Source organism: Brienomyrus brachyistius, chromosome 6 (genome assembly GCF_023856365.1).
Source record: "Brienomyrus brachyistius isolate T26 chromosome 6, BBRACH_0.4, whole genome shotgun sequence".
Classification (NCBI taxonomy): domain Eukaryota; kingdom Metazoa; phylum Chordata; class Actinopteri; order Osteoglossiformes; family Mormyridae; genus Brienomyrus; species Brienomyrus brachyistius.
The window spans coordinates 16,554,265-16,574,698 of record NC_064538.1 but is presented as its reverse complement, the minus strand read 5'-3'; the positions used below and the strand labels follow the sequence as shown (position 1 = coordinate 16,574,698).

At 47.4% G+C, this 20,434-nt stretch overlaps 1 protein-coding gene and 1 long non-coding RNA gene across 2 annotated transcripts; one reads left to right on the top strand and one right to left on the bottom strand.

Annotated features, from left to right (window-relative positions):
• Positions 1-1,916: 1,916 nt before the first annotated feature.
• On the bottom strand, positions 1,917-17,355 carry ints2 (integrator complex subunit 2). The gene is made up of 24 exons (XM_049016559.1): positions 17,063-17,355; positions 16,367-16,505; positions 14,448-14,550; positions 14,218-14,331; positions 13,673-13,803; positions 13,010-13,180; positions 12,557-12,780; positions 11,729-11,854; positions 11,387-11,458; positions 11,112-11,226; positions 10,774-10,842; positions 9,804-9,938; positions 9,523-9,699; positions 8,646-8,754; positions 8,025-8,129; positions 7,170-7,334; positions 6,486-6,687; positions 5,874-5,999; positions 5,510-5,711; positions 4,802-5,089; positions 4,482-4,589; positions 4,277-4,382; positions 3,817-3,993; positions 1,917-2,625 (listed from the first exon to the last, which is right to left on the bottom strand). The coding sequence occupies exons 1-24, from the start codon at positions 17,353-17,355 to the stop codon at positions 2,468-2,470; spliced, it is 3,615 nt and encodes a 1,204-aa protein (XP_048872516.1). The 3' UTR covers positions 1,917-2,467.
• LOC125744589 (uncharacterized) lies at positions 17,345-19,847 on the top strand. The gene is made up of 2 exons (XR_007398452.1): positions 17,345-17,483; positions 18,565-19,847. It is a non-coding gene; the product is annotated as an uncharacterized LOC125744589 (long non-coding RNA).
• Positions 19,848-20,434: the final 587 nt, after the last annotated feature.

Here is a 20,434-nt window from a genome sequence, read left to right as displayed (position 1 = left end):
GGCATTTCCTTGGTAATTTTTAATCAAGGAGCTCTTGTCATCATGCTCATTTTATTTATTTTTTTTAAATAAGGCAGAAAGTGGTGATTGTACGTTCGATTGCAATCAGGTTTTTCTCGGCAAAAGGGCCCACTTCCAGTGATTTACAGGCTGACATTATAACCTTGCTGTAGGTCACAGCACCTCCAATAGTAGCCAAGAGTAGCCATGAAAAGGGGCTCCAGGTAGCAGGTGTGGGTCTGCACACCAGATATGGGATACATCCCTGGTGTGGAGAGGCCAGCTACAGAGGGTATGTCCTGGCCTGACACGAGCTTCAGAGAAGTGCCAAAGATGTACAGAAACAGACCACTGGATATTACTGTGCATTAAGTGAAATATAGAGAGGCTCAGTAGGTTAGGATGCTGTACCTGTGAATGGTCACCAGTTCAAATCCCAGGGGGGGCAAGGTGAATCCACCATTGGACCCCTAAGTAAGGCCCTCAACTGCAATTGCTTCAAGGACTGGCTGAACTGCTTTCTCAAAGCCAAATAGATACTTCCACTTGCTTAAATACTAAGGTTTTTAAATGCAAATAGAATAAATGCAGTGAAGGTGCCTATGCATATCCAACCACTAGGGGGTGCCATCACACAGGCATTGGGGAATGAAATCTCAGACTCTGTGTGACACCGGCTGCACTGAGGTTTTCGGGGGTAGGGAGAGGGAGCGAGCTGCTAATCTGAGCAGGCCGCAACCCGCAGTCTGCTGTCGCTACATCAGCTACAGCCTGACCACCAGCAAGGGGAGCTCATGCTCAATGACTGTCTGTTTTTCCAGGTCTCCTTGAATCTGCAGTGGGACCATCCACCTTGCTTGAAAAACTCACCAAGGGATCATGGATAAAATGACAAAGCTTGATTATGCAGAAGCTGTACACAAACACCCCTGGGGCTCATTACCATCAACCAGGTGCTTCTGAAGAGTCTCACCCCATGCCCCTGATGACTTGGGTCCAATCCAGCCTCAGCACCAATGGAAACCAACCGGATTCATTTAAGCAAAGATTAATGACTAATCAATAAGGCAAAAGGTAACACAAGCCATATAAATTAAACCAATAATCAAGCTCACAATTATATTACAGTTAGATTCTCCCGACTCAGCAGAGATCACTTAAAGCAACTTTCCAAGGCCCAGAAGACACTTGCCTGTGTGTACTGCTGCACGTCAAAAAGTCATATTTTTCTCGTTTTATTTATTACAGTTTTCTACAACAAACTGCCTGGAATAAACACAAGCGGGGGAATTAGTCTGAAAACTCAGAGCTTTTAGGCCGTGTTGCCCACTAAGATAAGTTCGGTATTTACATTGTGAGCCATCAAGAAGCCCTTTTAAAAAGGCAAGATTCCTGTCTAATGGGGTCAGACTTCTAAATTTGCAAGCCGAGCTCAGAAGCCGAGCTCATGTGGGACCTTTGAAAGATTATTACAACAGAAACAAAACTGCTATTCTAGTGGTGTTTTTTTTTTACATGGAAAAAATAAATACATATTAGTGCTACACAAATACGTATTAAGCAAAACATAAAAGCCATTCAGTATATAATCCCCAGGGTTAGTCAGAGGGTAAAGATCAGGCAGGAAGCCTGTGTTTGGCCCTCGGGAGAAACGTGAGAGCAAAACGATGCTCTCTATGGCCTGGGCGTCGTGGGCATGAACTGTGGGTCTTCAAAGAGCAGCAATCCTGAAAACCGAATGCTGGGCCGGAGATACCACAACCGAACAGGGAGCTTGGCGAATCTTGGCACTACAGAGCGCCTGCGTCACACTGCCGCTAGGATGAGGCTGCACCGAGAGTTTGGGTACAACAGCACAGACGTCCAAGCGAAAGGTGATTTTTAACGGCAACACAATGGACACAGGACACTGCCCATCACTCAAAATAATTTTTACTCACAAAAATGTTGACGCTAACTGAATATATAAAAACATGTGTTTGCGGGGAGGTCGGCCAAACAGGCTGATCCCATCTTCAGCACCCAGGGTTGGAGCCTCCGGCGTCTCAGCACTTAAAAATATGGCAAGAGATTCTTGAATTATAAAACACCCATAATATCAAATATTTACAGAAGGCAGTGGGGGAAAACAGAAAATGATGTGTGGTCTACAAATGCATGGCAGTTCATTTTTAAAGAGCTGTGTTAGCCCCCGAGGTATACGCGCTTCACGGTAGTACATCCCGTTAGCAGACTCTCACAAATACAGGGCCATGTTAAAAGACGTTTCTGCAGATACCTGCTGAAATATCATGGCTCTCAAGTGACCAGTAGCAAACCCATTGAGGCTGTCAAACAAAAAGGCAAGACACGATGTGAGGAGAGAGAGCAGTCTTCCTGGCAGAAAGTTCCTTTCTGTGGAACTATACCCACAGCCCCAGTGATGGTGTCCAGGCCCACTGGCCACCTCCAGACACAGGGGGGAAGCTCACTCCCCATGCAGGGTGGAGCTGATGATGTCCACGAAGGTGGCCTCGATGCGATAGCAGAGCTGCACGGCTGGGTCGTTGCACTGTGGTTCCTCTGGGCCCCTCGGCTTGCAGGCTGCCACCACTGCCGTCGGCTGCTCTTTCAGGTACTGGAGCCCTGGGAGAGGGGGAGGCAGGGCTCACATGCTGGGGCGGGCCAAGTCACCATGGCAAAATCCTAGCAACATAGCAGCAACACCCTGCCAAGCATGTTTCCATCCACAGCTAAGCAGTGCTATTGTACATCAAATGTGCAGGTTTAGATACTCTGTCTGATTTACATTACGTGTTTACAGTATATATACACCCGTCCGGCCTTCCGGACTTCCCAATCTCTGCAATCTCCTTCCATTAGCATGAACCCAGGCTGGTTTGTGAGAATCTAATAAAGAATTTGCATATTCTACAGAGGGTTCAGAAATTTACCAAATTTTTAACTGCACTGCATCTCTTAATGGTATTTTAAATGAACATTACAGCCATTCACCACCTGCACAGGCACAACAGTAATCTCTGTGAAATTGTAGCTCGTCATTGACAGACAGATGTAACTACCAACTTTCTTACAGATTTACATAAAACTCCCAGTTTCATGAGAACAGTGGTCATTTTACACTGCAGAGACTGTTTACTAGAATTGGCAATATAGTAATCTTCCTCTCATTTAATTGCGATTTATCCTTAAATATCCCATAACCTTCCTCTCACCCTAGTTCTTGCATTAGGTGTTATACCCCCGTCCGGACAAACAGAAGCGGTGGACTCTCATCCCAGACTTGGCCGATATTTAACCACATGGATGCACAGGCAGGTGCTCCAGGCACTATACAGACGGCACGTTCATATATGCCGAATAAAAGCCAAGTGTGCTTTCCCCGGCTGACTAGTACACTCACTGTCAATGTCTCAATGCTAGTGGAAGCGCTGGAACTTCTGCTCAACTTTTCATAATTGAGAATCTACTCTTTATAGCACATAATGTTGTTGCTAAGTGTCAGAATACACAGAAAATCAGAGAGGAAACTGGGGAATGTTTTCACCTTGAGAGCCGTAAAGTCACAGCATTAAGTAAAAAGAATCCTCCCATTTCTACACTGATCCTCATTCCAAACACTGACCTTCCAGAATTTTTTTTAACCCCCAATAATATTCCTTATGACATAATAGCTCTCACCTCTCATCACAGAAAAGCTATCAGAGAGAGGAGGCCTTGCACATTCACCCTGTGGGTGAGGCAGGTGAGACTGGACTGGAGAGGAAGTACAGGGGGCTCTGGGAAATGTCCCATATAGGCTATGCTCTCACTTACTGGTGATGAGCGGGTCCACGTCCCGGGCCCGGGTGGCCACCTCGGAGGCACAAACCTGCCCCACCTGGACCAGAAGGGCAGCGACATCATCATACAGCGGGGGGAAGGCTTTGCAGAAGGCCACTAGGCAGGGCAGGGTTGGCATGAAGAACGAGTACCTCTTTGCCTGGGTCAGAACTGGGGGAGAGACCGGCACATGTACTAAACCAACAAAAGCCTGTGGATACTGAACAGTCCCCACATAACCTCCAGGTCAAAGTTAGTTGCCAGCACACTTAAAAGTCTGTAAACAATAAACAATAATATTTAAATAATTTGCATGAACTAACCACAACTCTGAACTGTAGTCCTTCCTCTGTACTACTGGCAATGGAAGTGAAAATGGAAGCAGGAATGCAATGACACAAACAGACCACAAGAGGGCAGCACATCACCAACTTCAGAGAAAAAGAGGCATCACCTGTGAGCAGCGTGCCCATGACACTGATGGCCAGGCGCGCCACGCTGAGAGACTTGGGTAGGGCATATTGGGTGCATAGGTGGGACAGGAGCTGGATGGCAAATATCTGTGGAAGAACATCACCCATCAGCCAACAGGCTGTACTCACATGAGCGGAGTGCAACCGTACAGGTGAGCATGAGAGCATGAACACATGTTTACGTACCTGTTTCTCCAGCTGTGGCTGGGCCAGCAGCTCGGGGATGAAGTCCAAGCAGATATGCATGGAGGGAACCCCTGCCACTGTCAAAGGGAGCAACGCCTGGGGGTATCCCTAGGAAGGGGAGGGACAGGCACGCTTGAGTACATTATCCATTAGTTAATGCTATGGAGATTCAGTTCCCTTCCCACTATATAATTCAGCAAGTCCCTAACCCACAACGTTAACTGCTTCAAAATGGTCATTTAAAACCTCGTACTGATTTACTGTGTGTATTCTGCCAGTTAATAACTATACTTTCCACCACTTCCCCTAGAGGCTGTTACCTGAAAGTGCACCAACTTGGCGATGTTGGGGTCAGCAATGAACATCTGATGCAGCAGAGAACAGATGAGGCACTGCACCTCACGCAGATCGCTCAGCAGGCCCCGTTCTGACTCCTCCCCCACAGTGGGGGGCGCCCTCAGCTCCACGTCGTCATCGCCCTCCTCGCTCTTCACCTGCGTAGAGTTGTGCCGGAAGCCCCACAGTAGGCTGTCGTCCCCACCTGCCTGCGCTTGCTCCTCGCAGGTGGGCAGACACACCTCCAGCAGGATCTGCACAGCTGCGCTGTCCTGGGACAGAGGCAGAACATATGGAGTAGGGTGAGAGGGAGGCTCCACCCCTAGTAACCGGCCTGGCCTCAATGAGGGGGATTTACAGCCCCCCCACAGCAGATAGGAAAGAAACTGACATGCTGGTGAGGGATCCAGGTCAAGCCCACATGGCTCCTTCCTCCGACAAGCGGATTTAAACCACACCCGCGAGGGCCTCCCCCCCTGCCAGCCAATTAATTATTTAGACGGCAGTTGGGCAGGAACAATTTATATGAAGGCTGTCTGTAGAGAACCTTTTGGCTGTACACAGATCAGACTTCAGGGCTGATAAAACATCACTTTGTCACTTGAAACAGAAAATATAATACGGAACACAAACCAAGTTATGGAAGTACACGTGCAAAACAAGAAATCGTCAGGGTGGAGGGGGCAGGGCACCTGTGCTGCTAGTAGGGCGTTCTTCAGCTCCTCCCGGGTGACCTCAGGTGCATCTGGAGGACCGGCCAGCCCTGGGTTCGAGATGGTCTGGGTCTGCCGGTCCAGATCGGCCGTCTCCTTCAGATGGGCGTTCAAGTAGGCCTTGGAGGCCAGAAGGTAGCCATTGAGCATGTGCAGAGTGATGTCCATCAGTGGAGGGCACCTGGGAGGGGACAGTAGGTGCAGGTGAGAGCTGGCGGAGAAGCCGGCACGCAACTATGACGTGGTCAGTGCTTCGTCAGTGATAGCCTCAAGCAAGTAACACACGGTCACCAACCTGCAGGAGCCCCAAACATCTAAGCCGCATGGACACTCGTCCCCTCACCTGTAGACTCCCCTGTCACAGCGAAGCACGATGAGTGGATCGATCATCAGGTCATTCTGAGTGTACCTCTGCAGGCGTGGGAGCTTGGCGCAAGGCTGCAGTGCATTCACGGTCATGACCCAGAGCCTGCAGGGACCGGCGGATGCCCGTTAAGTGACATTCTGAACACGCATGGGAAATGGAGCTGACGTCCAGCCAATCAGAGTCTTAGAAAGGGCCCTCCTGTTCAGTGCCGAGTCGATGACGACTTGACAATAATGACATTTTGGCAACATCTGCAGCCTTATTATGCTCTCATCTGTCAAAAGGTCCCAACCACACTCAATATCGAAGTGTTTTACCTCCACCCGACAGCAGCTACCTGTGCAGGCTTGTTAAGATCCGGCCTATTGATTCCACCCTCTAACCCTCCCCCAACATTCACAGTCCAGCCCGATCAATAACTGTCTGCACCGAACTGTTTGAAAGGATGATCTGCACCCACAGCACCAGAAGTAGCATGTCCACATTCCCAGAGAATGTTCCAGAACCCCCCCATATGGTGCCGACGACTTCTGGACAGTTACTGGAAGCAGGTAGCTTTGGTCTCACTGAAGACCAGAGGGCACAGACCTCCTGGGCATGACAGTGTTGAGCACCATCCAGAGGTGGTTGACGGTCTGCAGGATCCTGCGGGGAACGCCATCACCCAGCAGTAGACTCATGTTGGCAGTCAGCTCCTCCGCGTATGGGATTAGGTCGCTGGCCGACAGCAGCGTCAAGTGTTGGAGAATCTGCATCAGCCTAGGGCTGCTGGAGGAGGGCCCTTGAAAGGCTGGGGGAGGAAGTGTCACGGTGGTGAGCAATAGCCGGTAGAGCTTAAGGTGGGGCAACACATAATTCTGAGGCCTGGAAGCAGGATTTAATGATAATCTTCTTTGCAACAAGTAAACATGTACACATAGTATCCGAGTCCACACAGTCCTCCAGCTGCTGGTGTAGCTATGAGCACGCGTGTTATTTGGCTGAATTCAGCATTTGACAAAACTCATCTCAGCTTCTGCGCCGCATGGGTCACAACAGAGCATCACCAACCACAATGGCAACAAGTCGATGCACTTCTAGGAAGCAGCCCCTAGGGGGAGCTTCTGCCTCAAGGTTATTCTGTTAAACGAAACCCTGTCTTGCAGCGATAAATGAAGTCACACTCAAACGGCTGTCACATTAATCAATGACTCTTTGCAAGCATGAAAAAAGAACCCAGAGGAGGCCAGGCATGCCTTCGATAGCGGCTAGGCGCCACATGGCTACACTCACCCTCTTGCAGGTGCTGCTGGGAGTACTTGCAGGTGGGGCTGGTGAGGAGCATCCTGCGCAGTAGGGGCAGCGTGCCTGTGATCTCCTCCTCGCAAATCCAGTCCTCCACCATGCACAGGTGGGGGTAGTTTGTCGCCAGGAGGCGCAGCAGAGCAGAGTGCAGCCCTGGAGAGGAGTTGTGATGCAGGGGCAGTGATGAGGCATGGAGAACAATGACATGGGGTGGGCCCTTTAATCTGATGTCCCACAATACTTTGCAGCAGGACAGGAACAACAGGCCCATCCATCTGTACAGTGTACACCAGTCAAGCCTTTCAGACTGAGAGGCGGCGTAATAAAACAACAAGCTCCATTGTCCTGAGAGGGTAGGGGCAATTTCTAGTACAATGCAAACGATAACCATTATTGTGAGAAACCAGTGCATTATTCATCAAACAAGCGGGGCCTTTATAGGCTGGACTCTTTGATCCACCGATGGTCCTCGAACACTAGGAATGGCTTCCAGAATATGCTGTGCCCCTTTAACCAACACTGGGTAAAACTTCAATGATAACAGAGAAGACGGTGCAGTGCCACAGGGAGGACCCACGGATACACGCACTGGACTTAAGACGGGTAAGAGTACTTCAGCCACCTGATCACGGAGTGCAATTAGCAGAGAAATGGGAGTATTATAAATGATGCTTGGCCACTGAAACATTATGGTAAAAATCAGGACAATTTGGGTATTAGAGCAGAATGAGTGCATGACAGGATGCAGGGCAAAATCACCACTAATGGTTACACTCCATCGGGAAGAGGATTTGAACCAAGCAGCACCCTTCAAGACAGGAGAAGCTATGGGATGGGACTCACCGGCCAGCTCCTGCTGCAGCCCCTGGGCCTGCCGGATCAGGTACTTGATGGGGATCTGGTCCATGAGAGTGGCAGAGTACGATTTGGGTTTCTTCTGCATCAGGGCTGGAGGGAGAGGAAGGCCTTAGAATGAAGACAACCAGGTCTCGATCAAGAGCTCGACTCTCCCCATTCCGCTACTCCCTTGCCCAGCTGTAACGCTTTATTCAGAGAGACCAGTCCTTCCAGCATCTACCTGATGACAGATGGTGGTTTCTGTGGTATGACACGGACGAGAACCATTAGTGTGAGAAACCGCCAGCGTGTTATTCATCAAACAAGTGTGGTTTTTTAATGGTTGGACTCATTGACCCTCAGGTGGTCCTCGAACGCTGGCCCTCGGCCAGGTGACGAGTGGCCGACACCAAAATCTCACCCAAAGGCCTGGAAACGAGTGACAAAGCAGGCACCACTGGGCCATGAAAACGGAGCAGGTTGTATGGGCCAGGAGCTAAAGACGTCCATTAAGGTTAACAACAAATGACAAAGGTGGTCTTTCTGCACAGGCCAGATACCATCTCTGACTGGAATCGACTGTAAGCATCAGCTCGAAGGGGGGAAGAAGAGAGGAGGGTTACACACCCAGGGCCTTTGTGCTGGCCAGCAGGGACTCCTCGTAGGACAGGATGTAGTAGAGGATCAGCAGCTGAGTGGTGATGCTGTAGCGGGAACGGGTGCGGCCGCTGTCCCCCTGTCAGGCAGTGGGAAAGTTGGATGTTTAAAGGATAATGATATCTGCCAGCTCTAAGGATCCCTAAATGCTTCACAACACTCACACCTTCAAACTCAGCAGGGTTCCCTAATTCCGGTTCTGGAGGGCCATCATTTTGCAGATTTCCTTGGTCAAACACACCTAATAAACCTGGCAATTACCAGGTAAGCTGAATAAGGTGCAATTGAGCAGGGAAATCTGTAAACCAGGGCTATTCAAATCACGGTCCATAATGGCCGAGGACTGCTGATTTTCAAACCCTCTTTAATGATTTTCTTTACCTGTGAGCCAGGTATGAAACCTCTGGCCAATCAAAATAGGTAATTATTAAACTGACTACCTGGGAGAACTAAATACAAGACCTGGATTTGGAATCAAGAGCCAGAATTGAATAGGGTAACGATAAACTGTGATGCAGACTGGCCCTCTAGGACCAGAATTGGGGAACCCAGTCTTAGAGTGTTCATGGCCTTAAGCGGCCGTGCCAAACACTAGCAATGCTGAAAGCGCTATGGATAAATCAATCTGCTAAATATCAGGCTAAGCACTTCACTGAATTAAAGGAGGACATAATTTAAAGGAAAATATAAATTTCCCAGGCAGCAGTTACTACATGCATGACTCAAAAACAAGTACACAAGGAAAGAGGATGGCTTTAGTAGTGCTTTTGTATGTCAGATGACATTAACACCCTTAGTGAGGGTAAGGCAGGCACAGCAGCTATGGGGGAGGTGCAGGGGCACAAACCCCGGTCAGGCCCTGGAAGACGCTCAGGATCTCCTGCTCTGTGATTGGCTGGTTGGTGGCCTCGGGATTGGCCTTGGAGGCCGGTGTGAGGATGGAGTTGATATACACGTCGATTAGGGGCAGAAGCTGCGTGTGGAGCGGTGTGGACGTCTCGCACAGCTGTCTAAATATCCAGTCCTGCGGGTGAAGACAGGTCATGGCTCAAATGGCCCAAATGGCCCAAAGCCCACTGCAGCACCCTCAAGCTCTCCTCACCCAAATGTGGACATCGGGCAGCCTACCTTGATGGAGACCTTGTGTTTGGTGAAGGCCCTGCTCTTGAGCAGTTGGTAGATGCAGTGAATAGGGAGGAAGCCGGTGATGTTGGCGCTCAGGTTGTTGGTGACAGCGACTCTCACGGCATGGGCTGTGACCACCTGCATCGCCGAACCACAATTACTGTTATGGGGCAGCCAGTCGTCGCGACCATGCACACATTTCGGTCTTGCTAGGCTGGCTGCCTACTGGGCTACTGCCCCACACATGGGGCTATTCTGAGTTTTTCAAAAACGAACACAGGGAAAGTGTTTCTCCTTTAGCTGAGCATGCTAGACACCGCCCGCACACGCGTCACACTTCCCCCACCCCCGCTGTTCTTGTTTGAGATAAAATTCAGCTCCTGAGACGCCAACATGAATCGCTTCAGAAAGGCAGGAGGGGAGGAGAGAGAGTGCAAGAAAGAAGGACAGAAGTGACTTTGGGAGGAGGCAACACATTGAAGGCACAACTGAAGACCAATGGGCAAGCTGACAGGCACATTCAAGCATCACACTGTGGGTAGAGGAAGTAACACGCTTCGGAAAAGCTGCCGTCTACCATCTGTAACCATCTCCATCAGGAGAGGAGAGACCCTGCCAAAAGAGGGATCAGGGGACCGCATGGGGAGTCGGACCTCCGCAGTGGGGTCAGGCCGCAAACAAGCCCTTCATAGCAATTAATTAAGGACTCTAAAAGCAGAGGGAGGGCCTGCATCAAGGTAAAAAGTCATGGACCCAAGGGCTTTTCTGTGGAGCTCAAGGTTTTAAACCAGGAGTTTGACTGGCTTACAGAAATCGGTACTATGGTTACCGTGGTATCCAGGGCCCAGATCCACCCCCCTCCCGGCCAAACTAACTCTCACTATTTTCTAAGGCCACTTCAGCCTAGCTGGGGTGACACACTCAAAAAAATGGCTTCCCTCAAAAATGCTGATGCTCCACTGCTGATGCATACCTGCTCCGTGAAGATCTCCTGCGTGAAAATGGTCTTCATCTTGCTCAGGGAACTTGGTTTTATGACAATCTGGGGGGAGGGGGGACCAGCAAGCGATTAATCACAGTGTTGCGGGACAGCCAGAGAATGAGGGTTTTACAATACATCACTTCCTGCCATTACCCATGGGAAAAACAGGAGACCATGAAACAATTAGTTAAAAAAGAACAGTTTAATTCTGAAGGGCTTTGAACTTAATTACTATAACAAATGGCTGTACAGCGACGGCTGAGCAGGACAGCGGCTGGAGAGCCAGCCCCCCCCCCCCCCCACGAGCTTGGGTTTGATCTTCATGTTACCTTCATCCCCAAAGTGGAACAGACCAGTTCGATGATGGCGCTGAGCTGGTTGCTATGGAAATACATGGCAACCAGCAGCAGCATCTCTCCGAAGGAAGCGGACACACCTGCAGCACTGAGACGGTGGAAGCCAGGGGGCGGCAGGCAGAGAGAGGGAGGGAGAGAAGGGATTTACATGAGGTAATGCATCCTCAAAGCAGACAGGGCAGCAGCGATTTACTAACCCTGCCCACCCCCACCACACACACACACAACCGACACAGATGGAGACTCACCTCTCAAAGTACTCCTCCTCCTTAATCATCCAGCTGAGCCACATCACCATCAGCTGCTCCTGCTCAGGCGTGCTGCAGGGGGCGACAACGAATGCCGCCGGTCACATGACTATGACGCAAGTGGTCTGGTGCTCCAGAAACAAGATTCCAAGGCACTTAATGTTCCTTAATCGCCCTTCTAGTGAAGAATGTTTATGAGATGTCAGGTCACCGCAAAGCGACAAGGACATCCACAGTGTCACTGACTGACACGGAGGGGGGCGTTTTACAGGGCGATCAGAGGGCCAAGCACTTTTAGGGAGCAGAAAGCTCATTCCCGGAGCGGCCTGGGTGCCCGCATACCTGACGAGGGTGGGGAAGGCCAGCAGCATGCAGAAGGAGAGTGAGACGAAGCGCACACCAGCCGGGGTTGCGGGGGGCCGGCTCGTCATCAGCTGCAGCAGCTGCTCGGCCTCCTCGTCAGTGGGCCTGCGGAGTGGTGGAGACACACAGGGACACGCGTCCACAGACAGACTCTATAAGTCAGGGCTTCCCAACTGGTTTAGCCTCAGAACCCAGACTATTATTTTTTACGCAACGCACTCTGGGACTCACTGAAAATCACCTCTTGACCCCCTTTTCGGTTGCGACCCACAGGTTGAGCGATACTGCTATAAACGAGAGAGCTAACAGACACACTCTCACTGCATTACTGCGAAAAGCCAACTCAAGACTCGCACTAAAGCATCTCCACTGACCGACCAAAACTGTGACAGACCATGTTACTCAGCAAAGAGACCATGTTACAGAATAATATTACAGCATTAAAGACTGCCCATAATCTAGCCTTTGGTTAAGCACTTACTGTAGCAGCATTCTGCAATAATAAGAATTTACTTTAAGTAAAATCTGAATTATTACTGTCAATAGATTAATGGCATTTCATGATTACTCAAGGCTCCCTGCACTATGAGGAATGCTCTAATGCTCTTTAGCTGTGACCTATATCGGTTTCAGGGTTAATGTAGCATTTTAGCCACATACTCATTCCAACGACATACCATCGCCCCCTGCTGGACGTCCCAGTACACCCTCATTATCAATTTCATGCCACTCCCACTCGAGACCAGTCAGGAGAGTCAGAGCGGCCTAAAACGTAAACGTTGGACAGAGTCAATAACGGTGCCTTACCTGAGGCCCGCGATGCCCATGAGGGCGCAGTACAGCCGCAGCAGGGCGCTGGCCTTCACCACATGCTCCTCCCGCAGTCCGGAGTACCCCGACGAGCTGCCACCACCTTCAGAGTCGCCATCGTCAGGCAGGCGTGCGCTGCGGGAGCGCGGCAGAATGGCCACCAGCTCCAGCAGCAGCTGTCTGCGCATCTGCCAGAGCACCGAGCTGCTCTCCCGCTTCCTCTAGGGGGTGAAGTCACAGCACCACTCATCAGGGAGTTCCCACCGGACAGGCAGCTGCCGGTCAGCCACAGAGGGGGCCGCCATGCCTCTTAATCAGAGCGATTATTCAGGTGGTAAGTAGCCCCGCCTGGTGATCCAGGTGCAAATCACACACTAATTAACACACAGAAACGAGCGTCATGTCTGTCTGTATTGCCGTGGCAACCCCGGGGGGAACCAGTGCACCCACCTGCTGCCCGTTGCGGATGAACATGCCGAACCAGGTGCGCACTTTGCCACTGGTGCCCAGGAGCAGGCCACTGACGAAGGACACAAGGGGGCTGACGGCGTCGTCCGCCGAGTCCGGCTTGTAGTCCAGCGTCAGGGCCACGCCCAGGCCAGGGAGGTGACACTCCTCCACCTGGGGAGGGGTCACAGAACACAATCAGGCTGCAAAGTCGCAATCGGTAAACAACAGACCTCTAACCAGAAAATTAAATACGGATAAAACCCACATCATTCTTTTCGAGGCTTTGCTTAGGATATGTTGAAATCGTCATGTATTTAAACGTGTGTTTCCAAAAGGTTCTCTTTAACTGACCATAATTAAGTCAATTTCATTAATCATCATGTCATGGGTTCAAAGCCCCTGGTTAATTTATATGATTAATTAACTTCGTTGTGCAGGATAATAATGAGCACCATTCCAGGCAGATGAAATTATAACGCAAGGAATATATTTAATTTTATTAGGTTTGTTTTTAAAATTTATAATTTTCTTAAAGAATATTAATAAAAGAGGCTCTTGGATCAGTGCCTTGTAATGACTGGTCAGGACATATAAATTAAGGCTTTAGAGAGGAGGCAGTCCCTCTCAGAAGCGGTGATTGGTGCTGCGAGGGTGCCAGCTCACCACCATAGCACGGACGTTGAGGGACTGCGAGGGGTTCATCTGACAGAGCTGCCGCAGTGCCTCCGTGCGGCGCCTGCCACCTGTGCTCTCCTCATCCTGCCGTTCTCCGTTCTTGATGAGCCCCCTACACACTGTCCCCCGCCCGCCAGCCCAACAACAGACACGTCATACGACACAGACGGACTGCCTCACGGAGCACTGCTGTTTACCACTACTCAAATCACACGCTGGCATGAGACACCTGAGCTTCAGGGCCCCCCTGTTGGCCACAAACAGTCACTACACCATTTACATTAACAAATACATTCTTTGTTCTACAGTCAATAATGAATAAACTCGCTATACAAGTCAGCTAGCTTGATAGCTACAATTTCCTTTATCGGATCTCGCTACCTGTATTGTTTTTCCTACCAATAGAAATGAACCAAATTAGACAAAGATTCACATAAACACATGGTTTTCACTTCTGTATTGTATTTTCTGCAAAGACACCAATGAAAGAGTAAATGGAGGAGCAAACGAGGCAGAACCAAGCAGAGATGTACCCTCACTGAAGCTGTCCGGGACATTAGCGACGAGTAGACAGAGGAACCAGTCGCCATTGCGGACGTGCAGCAGAGCCTCCGCGACCTCCACGATGGGCAGCAAGGAGGGCAACTCTGCATGGAGGTGGGAAGTATAAGCACCGGGGACATCCAGCAGCCAGCTCCTCATTCAGCACATCGTTTACAAATTAAATCCATTAGATGAATCATCAGGGGCTTCAGCACTTCACCTGCTTGTAAGATGCACAGCACATCCGCTACCTCCTCCAAATATACGGGGCTTTCGAACAATTCCGAGGACTTCAAGAAGAACTCGCCATTCGAGTCGGTGACCTGCAAACAAGACAGACAGGAGTGAAGGTTTCTGCTGCTGCCTCGGTCTAAATCATACTGACTGCTCATAAAAAGCTATTAAAAATTAATGAAAAAAAAAAAATACTGTGACAAATAAGGTCATGCTAGCACCAATAGTATACATTATGGTTATGGCTTATATTCAAAATGGCAATCAGCATGAATAATTTCTGTAGATCTGAGAAGAAAGACCCTACAGCAGTGGTGGCTGGCCCATAGGGGGCGCTCGGGTGCCGCCCTCCCAGATATGGGGGGGAATATAAAAATATATTAAAATATTATATTTTCTTTTTTTATCAATGTCAGTGTTACTTAATAGCCTACAATCTGAATTATTTAAACAATTCCACCAACTGACTCTCATTCAACAGTGAATTTCCACCGACAGATTTCCACCAATCATTTCTCACCATGTATGGTTCCTAGGAGAATATAATAAAGATTTCCCCTATCAGCATCAGTGAATTAAATGGTTTTGGGGCGCTGGAATTTTTTCCCCTGCTACAGAAAATGCAGGAAAGTTTTGGATTGCTCTCAGGTGAGTCAGAGAGAGATCACGGCAACGACGGAAGTTGAGGGGCAGCTTCCAGCAAGTTCGGTGAGATCATTATTGAATTACCCTTTTGCAAGAAGGACGATGGTGGAAAAAATGCACGTTAAGGAGCTGGGACCCGACAAGCCTGAAATAAATATCACCCACCCAACTAAGGAAATGAAATTCTGATTATGAAATTGTTATTTTCTGACTTCATTTGAATGCTTACACTGGACTAGGAAGGGAAATCTATTGGTACGTCAGCCACACCAAGAATTTTTTTCACCAGCCGCCACTGCCCTACAGGTTAAATACAAAAGTTATTCCCAACTTACTGGCAGGTACAGCAAAAACAAACAATCTTTATTTATAAAGTTTCTTCTTGAAATCCTTCTCATTAGAACATCCGTTTCTTTTGTATATCGTTGGGCTTGTTTGCTTATTCGTCATGAAAACAGAGTCAATATCCCCAAGGGAAGGCCATTGACAATCCGACAGACAAGTAGAATACTGGCGAGGCCCCCGGTTTGCGTGAAAGTGAACAGATTTCCTTGAAAGCGGCTGCCACGGCTCTGTTCCCCAGGAGAGAACGCTCAGGAGTGATGTCTCATTACAGAGAAAATCAAGAGCTCCAGAAGAGACAGAGCTTCAGAACGTGGTCTGATGATATGTGAAGAAAACATAACATCTACATAAATTATCCATTCTGACCCAATCCGGGTTTATCTTCTGTTTAAAAAATATGCATATAGAAAAAAAAATCCATTTTATTTTGTAGATATTTTGCTCAAGAACCAAACAGTGAAATTACTCTGAAGACACTGGGATTTGAACTGGTGACATTTCAATCACTCAAACAGAATGTTAACCCATTGAGTTATACATATTATTATTGTTATAATAACAATAACAACAATCAGGGCAATGAGCAGCTCAACAGATTTGGGATCTGTGGCTGAGTGCAAGCTCATAGCTTTGAATCCCATGGTTGGCTGAGTGGGCCCTTGGGTAAGGCCCTTAACCATAAATAACTGTCCTCAGAGTCTAAAACCTGCACTCACCTGTATACAAATTCATGTGTCTGTCTCTCATGGAGAGCAAGAGGGGGAACATGAAAAATGCCTAATTTCTCCAACAAATGAATGAAATTCCACTATTACTACTGATATTATTATTATGAAACACACACTACCAAGGAAAGACAGGGTAAGATGGATGACAGCAGTCATGCTGGGGAGACACGCACACAGGGGGCTGTACCTTGTTCATTATTGCCAGCAGTTCGCTTAGTGCCAGCCTGAGCCTCCTGAGGGGGTCACTGTGCTCAAACTCCAGGGTCAGGCCATGCTGTAGCTGTGATACCAGGACACTCTCCCCGTTTGAACCGCCAGCCTTGTGCCTGCCAGTTTTGAGGGACATTGACACATTCAGCTGTGCCAGCGAAGGCGGTATTGTCTGTAGTCTAATTAGCTCCGCTGTTATATCATCCATATTCAGGTATGCAGTTCATGAAATAACGTTCTCCAGGATAAACGATGCGACAGAGTCAGCAAGTGACAGGGGGAAGGTTTCACAATAGCTTAAGTGCAAAAACACAGGACAGTGCAAAACCAGGAGGCTGGACACAGGAGGACATACATGCAATGTGTATATAAACAAGTACACCAGCATAAAGGGGTGGAAGAACTAAATAAATAGTTAAAAGTAATATGATTAAGGTGGGGGGGTAGTACTTCTCAGGAATGGATAGGAAGGTGGGTATGTATTGTCCTTACAACCTTTGGGAAGAAACTGCTGCTGAATCTGACATACAGCACCTTGGTGATACAGCACCTTAGATAATTCCAGGACAACTATCCTCATCACCATGGAGTGGGAGATGCGGGCAGTTGGTAACCCAAATGACAAGGGGTTCCCTAGCCAGCATCACAGGGACCACCCACACGAGCACATTACCTGAGCTGCTGCTCCTTCCTGGCATCCTGCTCCAGCGCGTGGAAATCGACAGACAGCAGCGCAACTATGGAGTTGACGGCCTCCACCCCTGACAGCAGTCGCAGGATCAGTTTTTTGTCCTGTGCCCAGGATTGGCTCTGGTCGGCCGGTGCACACAGCGCCATCCGCACCAGGCACGGCAGCAGAAGCCTCAGCTCCGGGTCGCTGAGGGCCGCCAGCCGCGCCACGTCCACCTTCTGCATAGCCTCGAAGGCGTACGGGCTGACATGCTGTAGCCCCGCGCTGTCCGACATCCCACCGCGATCCCTGCACCTGCCTGGCACATGTTTAGGAAGAGGTAGCCGGATAAGGCAACCAAGCCTCCGGAACTTAAAGTCTGTCCGCTGTCCAGCTACTGCAAAAATACAAGCAGCACACCCAGGTACGACCGTCTGCCTTCGGAAGCAAATGAACCCCGTGGTCATCTTATTTTTATTTCATAAGCCACTTATTACAAATGCATATTGACAGCACCTTCGGCAGAGCGCAGATACGGGCACCTTAGAGCGTCACCCGAGATGCCGGGCTTTAGTGTGTAGACAGCTTCAGCGAAATTCCACAAGTTTCCACGGAGTTTACGATAATTCAGATCGATTATAGAGAAACATTCATTGTAAATGAAAATAAATTATATTTGGATTCTCACATCATTCATACTTTAGAAGCGTATATAGGATGTAGAGGATGTAATGAATTTTAATACCGATAAGATAACGGTAGCATTAACAATACAGATTTATTAAATGAGCTTTTGTTGCACATATTATAAGATCGCCGTTGTGTTATTCTCATCCGCTGCTTACCTTATTAGTTTTAATTTGATATTTTTCCTGGAGCGACGGAACAGGCCTTCACCCTCCCAACAACCTCGGGATTTCCTGATTCCACAAAGCGTACTTCGAGCACTCAGCCTCGGTGCGTCTCGGCTTGCCGCGTCGGTTCCATTCCACTAAGCAAGCAACCACATACACTCAGCCTTCATCGGTTTTTATAAAAATTGAGGATTATTTGTGGATTCTGTGGATGTTCCGAGGCTTTCACTGTCTCTTTCTCTGTCAGGATTCGATAGTTTATAATATTAACCTGCACGGTCCAGCAGCTCGACGGGCGAAGCGGCCCTGCTGGACAAAAACGAGAAAGACAAGAAGCTGCCGCATGACGCGCGGAGAAAGCGCACGAGAGTCCGCACGAAAAAGATCACAGCACCAGTGCATTATAGGTCGCACACACTTTAACTCATTTTATTGTGAATTACTTAACATAACATTGCCGTACTGAGCTACCTGATAATAAGTGTACAATTTAAAGTAACCACCATGAAATTTTCAGTTGCTTCAAACAAAAGAGAAACGTCGGAAAACTTTATGAATAAATTATTTTATTATTCATCCCAAATGGTTTAAAAAGTATGAACTTTTTTCATTGTTGTGTAAATTCCTAACCACAATTTGTACAATGTTCAGCTTTCAGGTCTCTGTAGCTCTAAACATCGTTTCTCCATAACTACCCATCAGAAACAAAAGAAACAAAAAAAACAACGATTGTGTTAACGAGAATTGAACTGTCTACCAACTTCCAAGATCACTTTTTAATTCAAGAGCATTTCAAGCACTTCTCAGAAAGTTACAGCGATGAATAATCTGGATCTCAGAAACAATATGAAGATGAGAAAAACAGCAGGAGTCCAAGTGTAAGGTCTGGTCTGCAGATATCAAGGTCAGAATCAATGATCATTTATTTGCCTAATTAATTCCGTGTTTTTGCCTGTTCCTAGCGAAATCTAGTTACTTTGTACTATTAAAATATGCCAAATTTCCTGGCAGCAAATTAAACATAGATGGCATTGAATGACAAGGTGCTTCAGTTCCTGAAATGGACAGATTTCACTAGTACAAAGCGATGAACTCCATACTACATTGCCTTTGTTTTTTTTCTTGCTTCAATGCACTTTTTTAATGACTTGGACCCACATCGCAAGTTTTTCTCTTTTCAAACACAGGTATATGTACTCCGGAAAGAGATTTTTACATTTTTTCCACAAAACAAGTGAGGTTTTATTCTGTGTTCACAGTAACCCTTGATAATTAATTAGACAAGTGTAATCTCATTTATTCCTCCTTTAGAATCATTTCAAAGTATCAAGAATACTCTCCAGGGATATTTAATCAATATTCAAAAGTCATCTAGATTTTAGAGAGAAACTGTCCCCTTTATTACTTTTTTTGTTTTTTTACAAAATCAGAATTAACAATGTTTAAGGTGTGGTTAGAAACAATGCAAAAAGCCGATCTTTGGACAATGTACTATTAAGAATAACCTGGATATTCCCTGAAACCTTCAAGCAAGCCAATGATCTGTGCAAAGCTATATCTACAAACCTGTGGTCAGATAGTGTTTTTTTTTCTTTTTTCAATGTCCATCCTGACCACCTTAACATGAGGAGGCCAATACATAGTGGAGTTAACACAGAAACCAAACATGGTATTATTTATGGTTTAGTAGTAAACTAGATTTAAAATTGATATGTACACATCTCCAATAGATACTCTTTTTACCCAGTTTAGTACAACGTATTTAGTTAAGAATTCTGGGAGATTTTAAACATTGAACTGAACAACGAAAAGTTCCTGCTTAACTGATGTATTAGCCATGTAAGGGTTATGAGTACATTATACTAATTGTATTTTGTGAAATTCTTGAAATTGGGAAGTGATCAATAAAGAATGAACTTGATTTGATTTTAAAAGGGTACCAGAATTACATAAAACATACATTTGAAGTCAAGGGGGAATGAGCTCAAATCTGGATAATTTCAAACTCCTAGAAGCTTTGAGTACATCTTGAAATATTACGTCTATCCCGTCTGGTCTCACAGAACTTGCACTGAATCTGTGCTTGATGCCATTTGTTGTAGAATGGCACCATCTTGTAAGTCTGTATCTAAATGTGCACATTCTGGAGAAACAGCTACAAAATCCAAAAACGGAACAAAAAAAAAGTTGCCACTTTGCACAACTTTCTATACAGTAGAATCAAATAAACATTTCATATTTATATATGTATATATTTACACAAATCACAGCGGCCAGCTTATTGACCTTCATGTGAAAAGTATCGACATATGGATTCAATCACTTCAGAGAAAACTACTGATTTTAGAATCCTGGGGGGGCGGAGGTTCTTTGAACTCTGTATACAGGTTTTATTCCAACAGGGAAAGATCAACAACAAAAGCCATTCATCTTCCTCTGTATACAAAAAAACTGCATATCGCCATAGACGGTAATTTACACCACACATTTACTTTGACAAAGCAATGCAACTCGCTTGAAA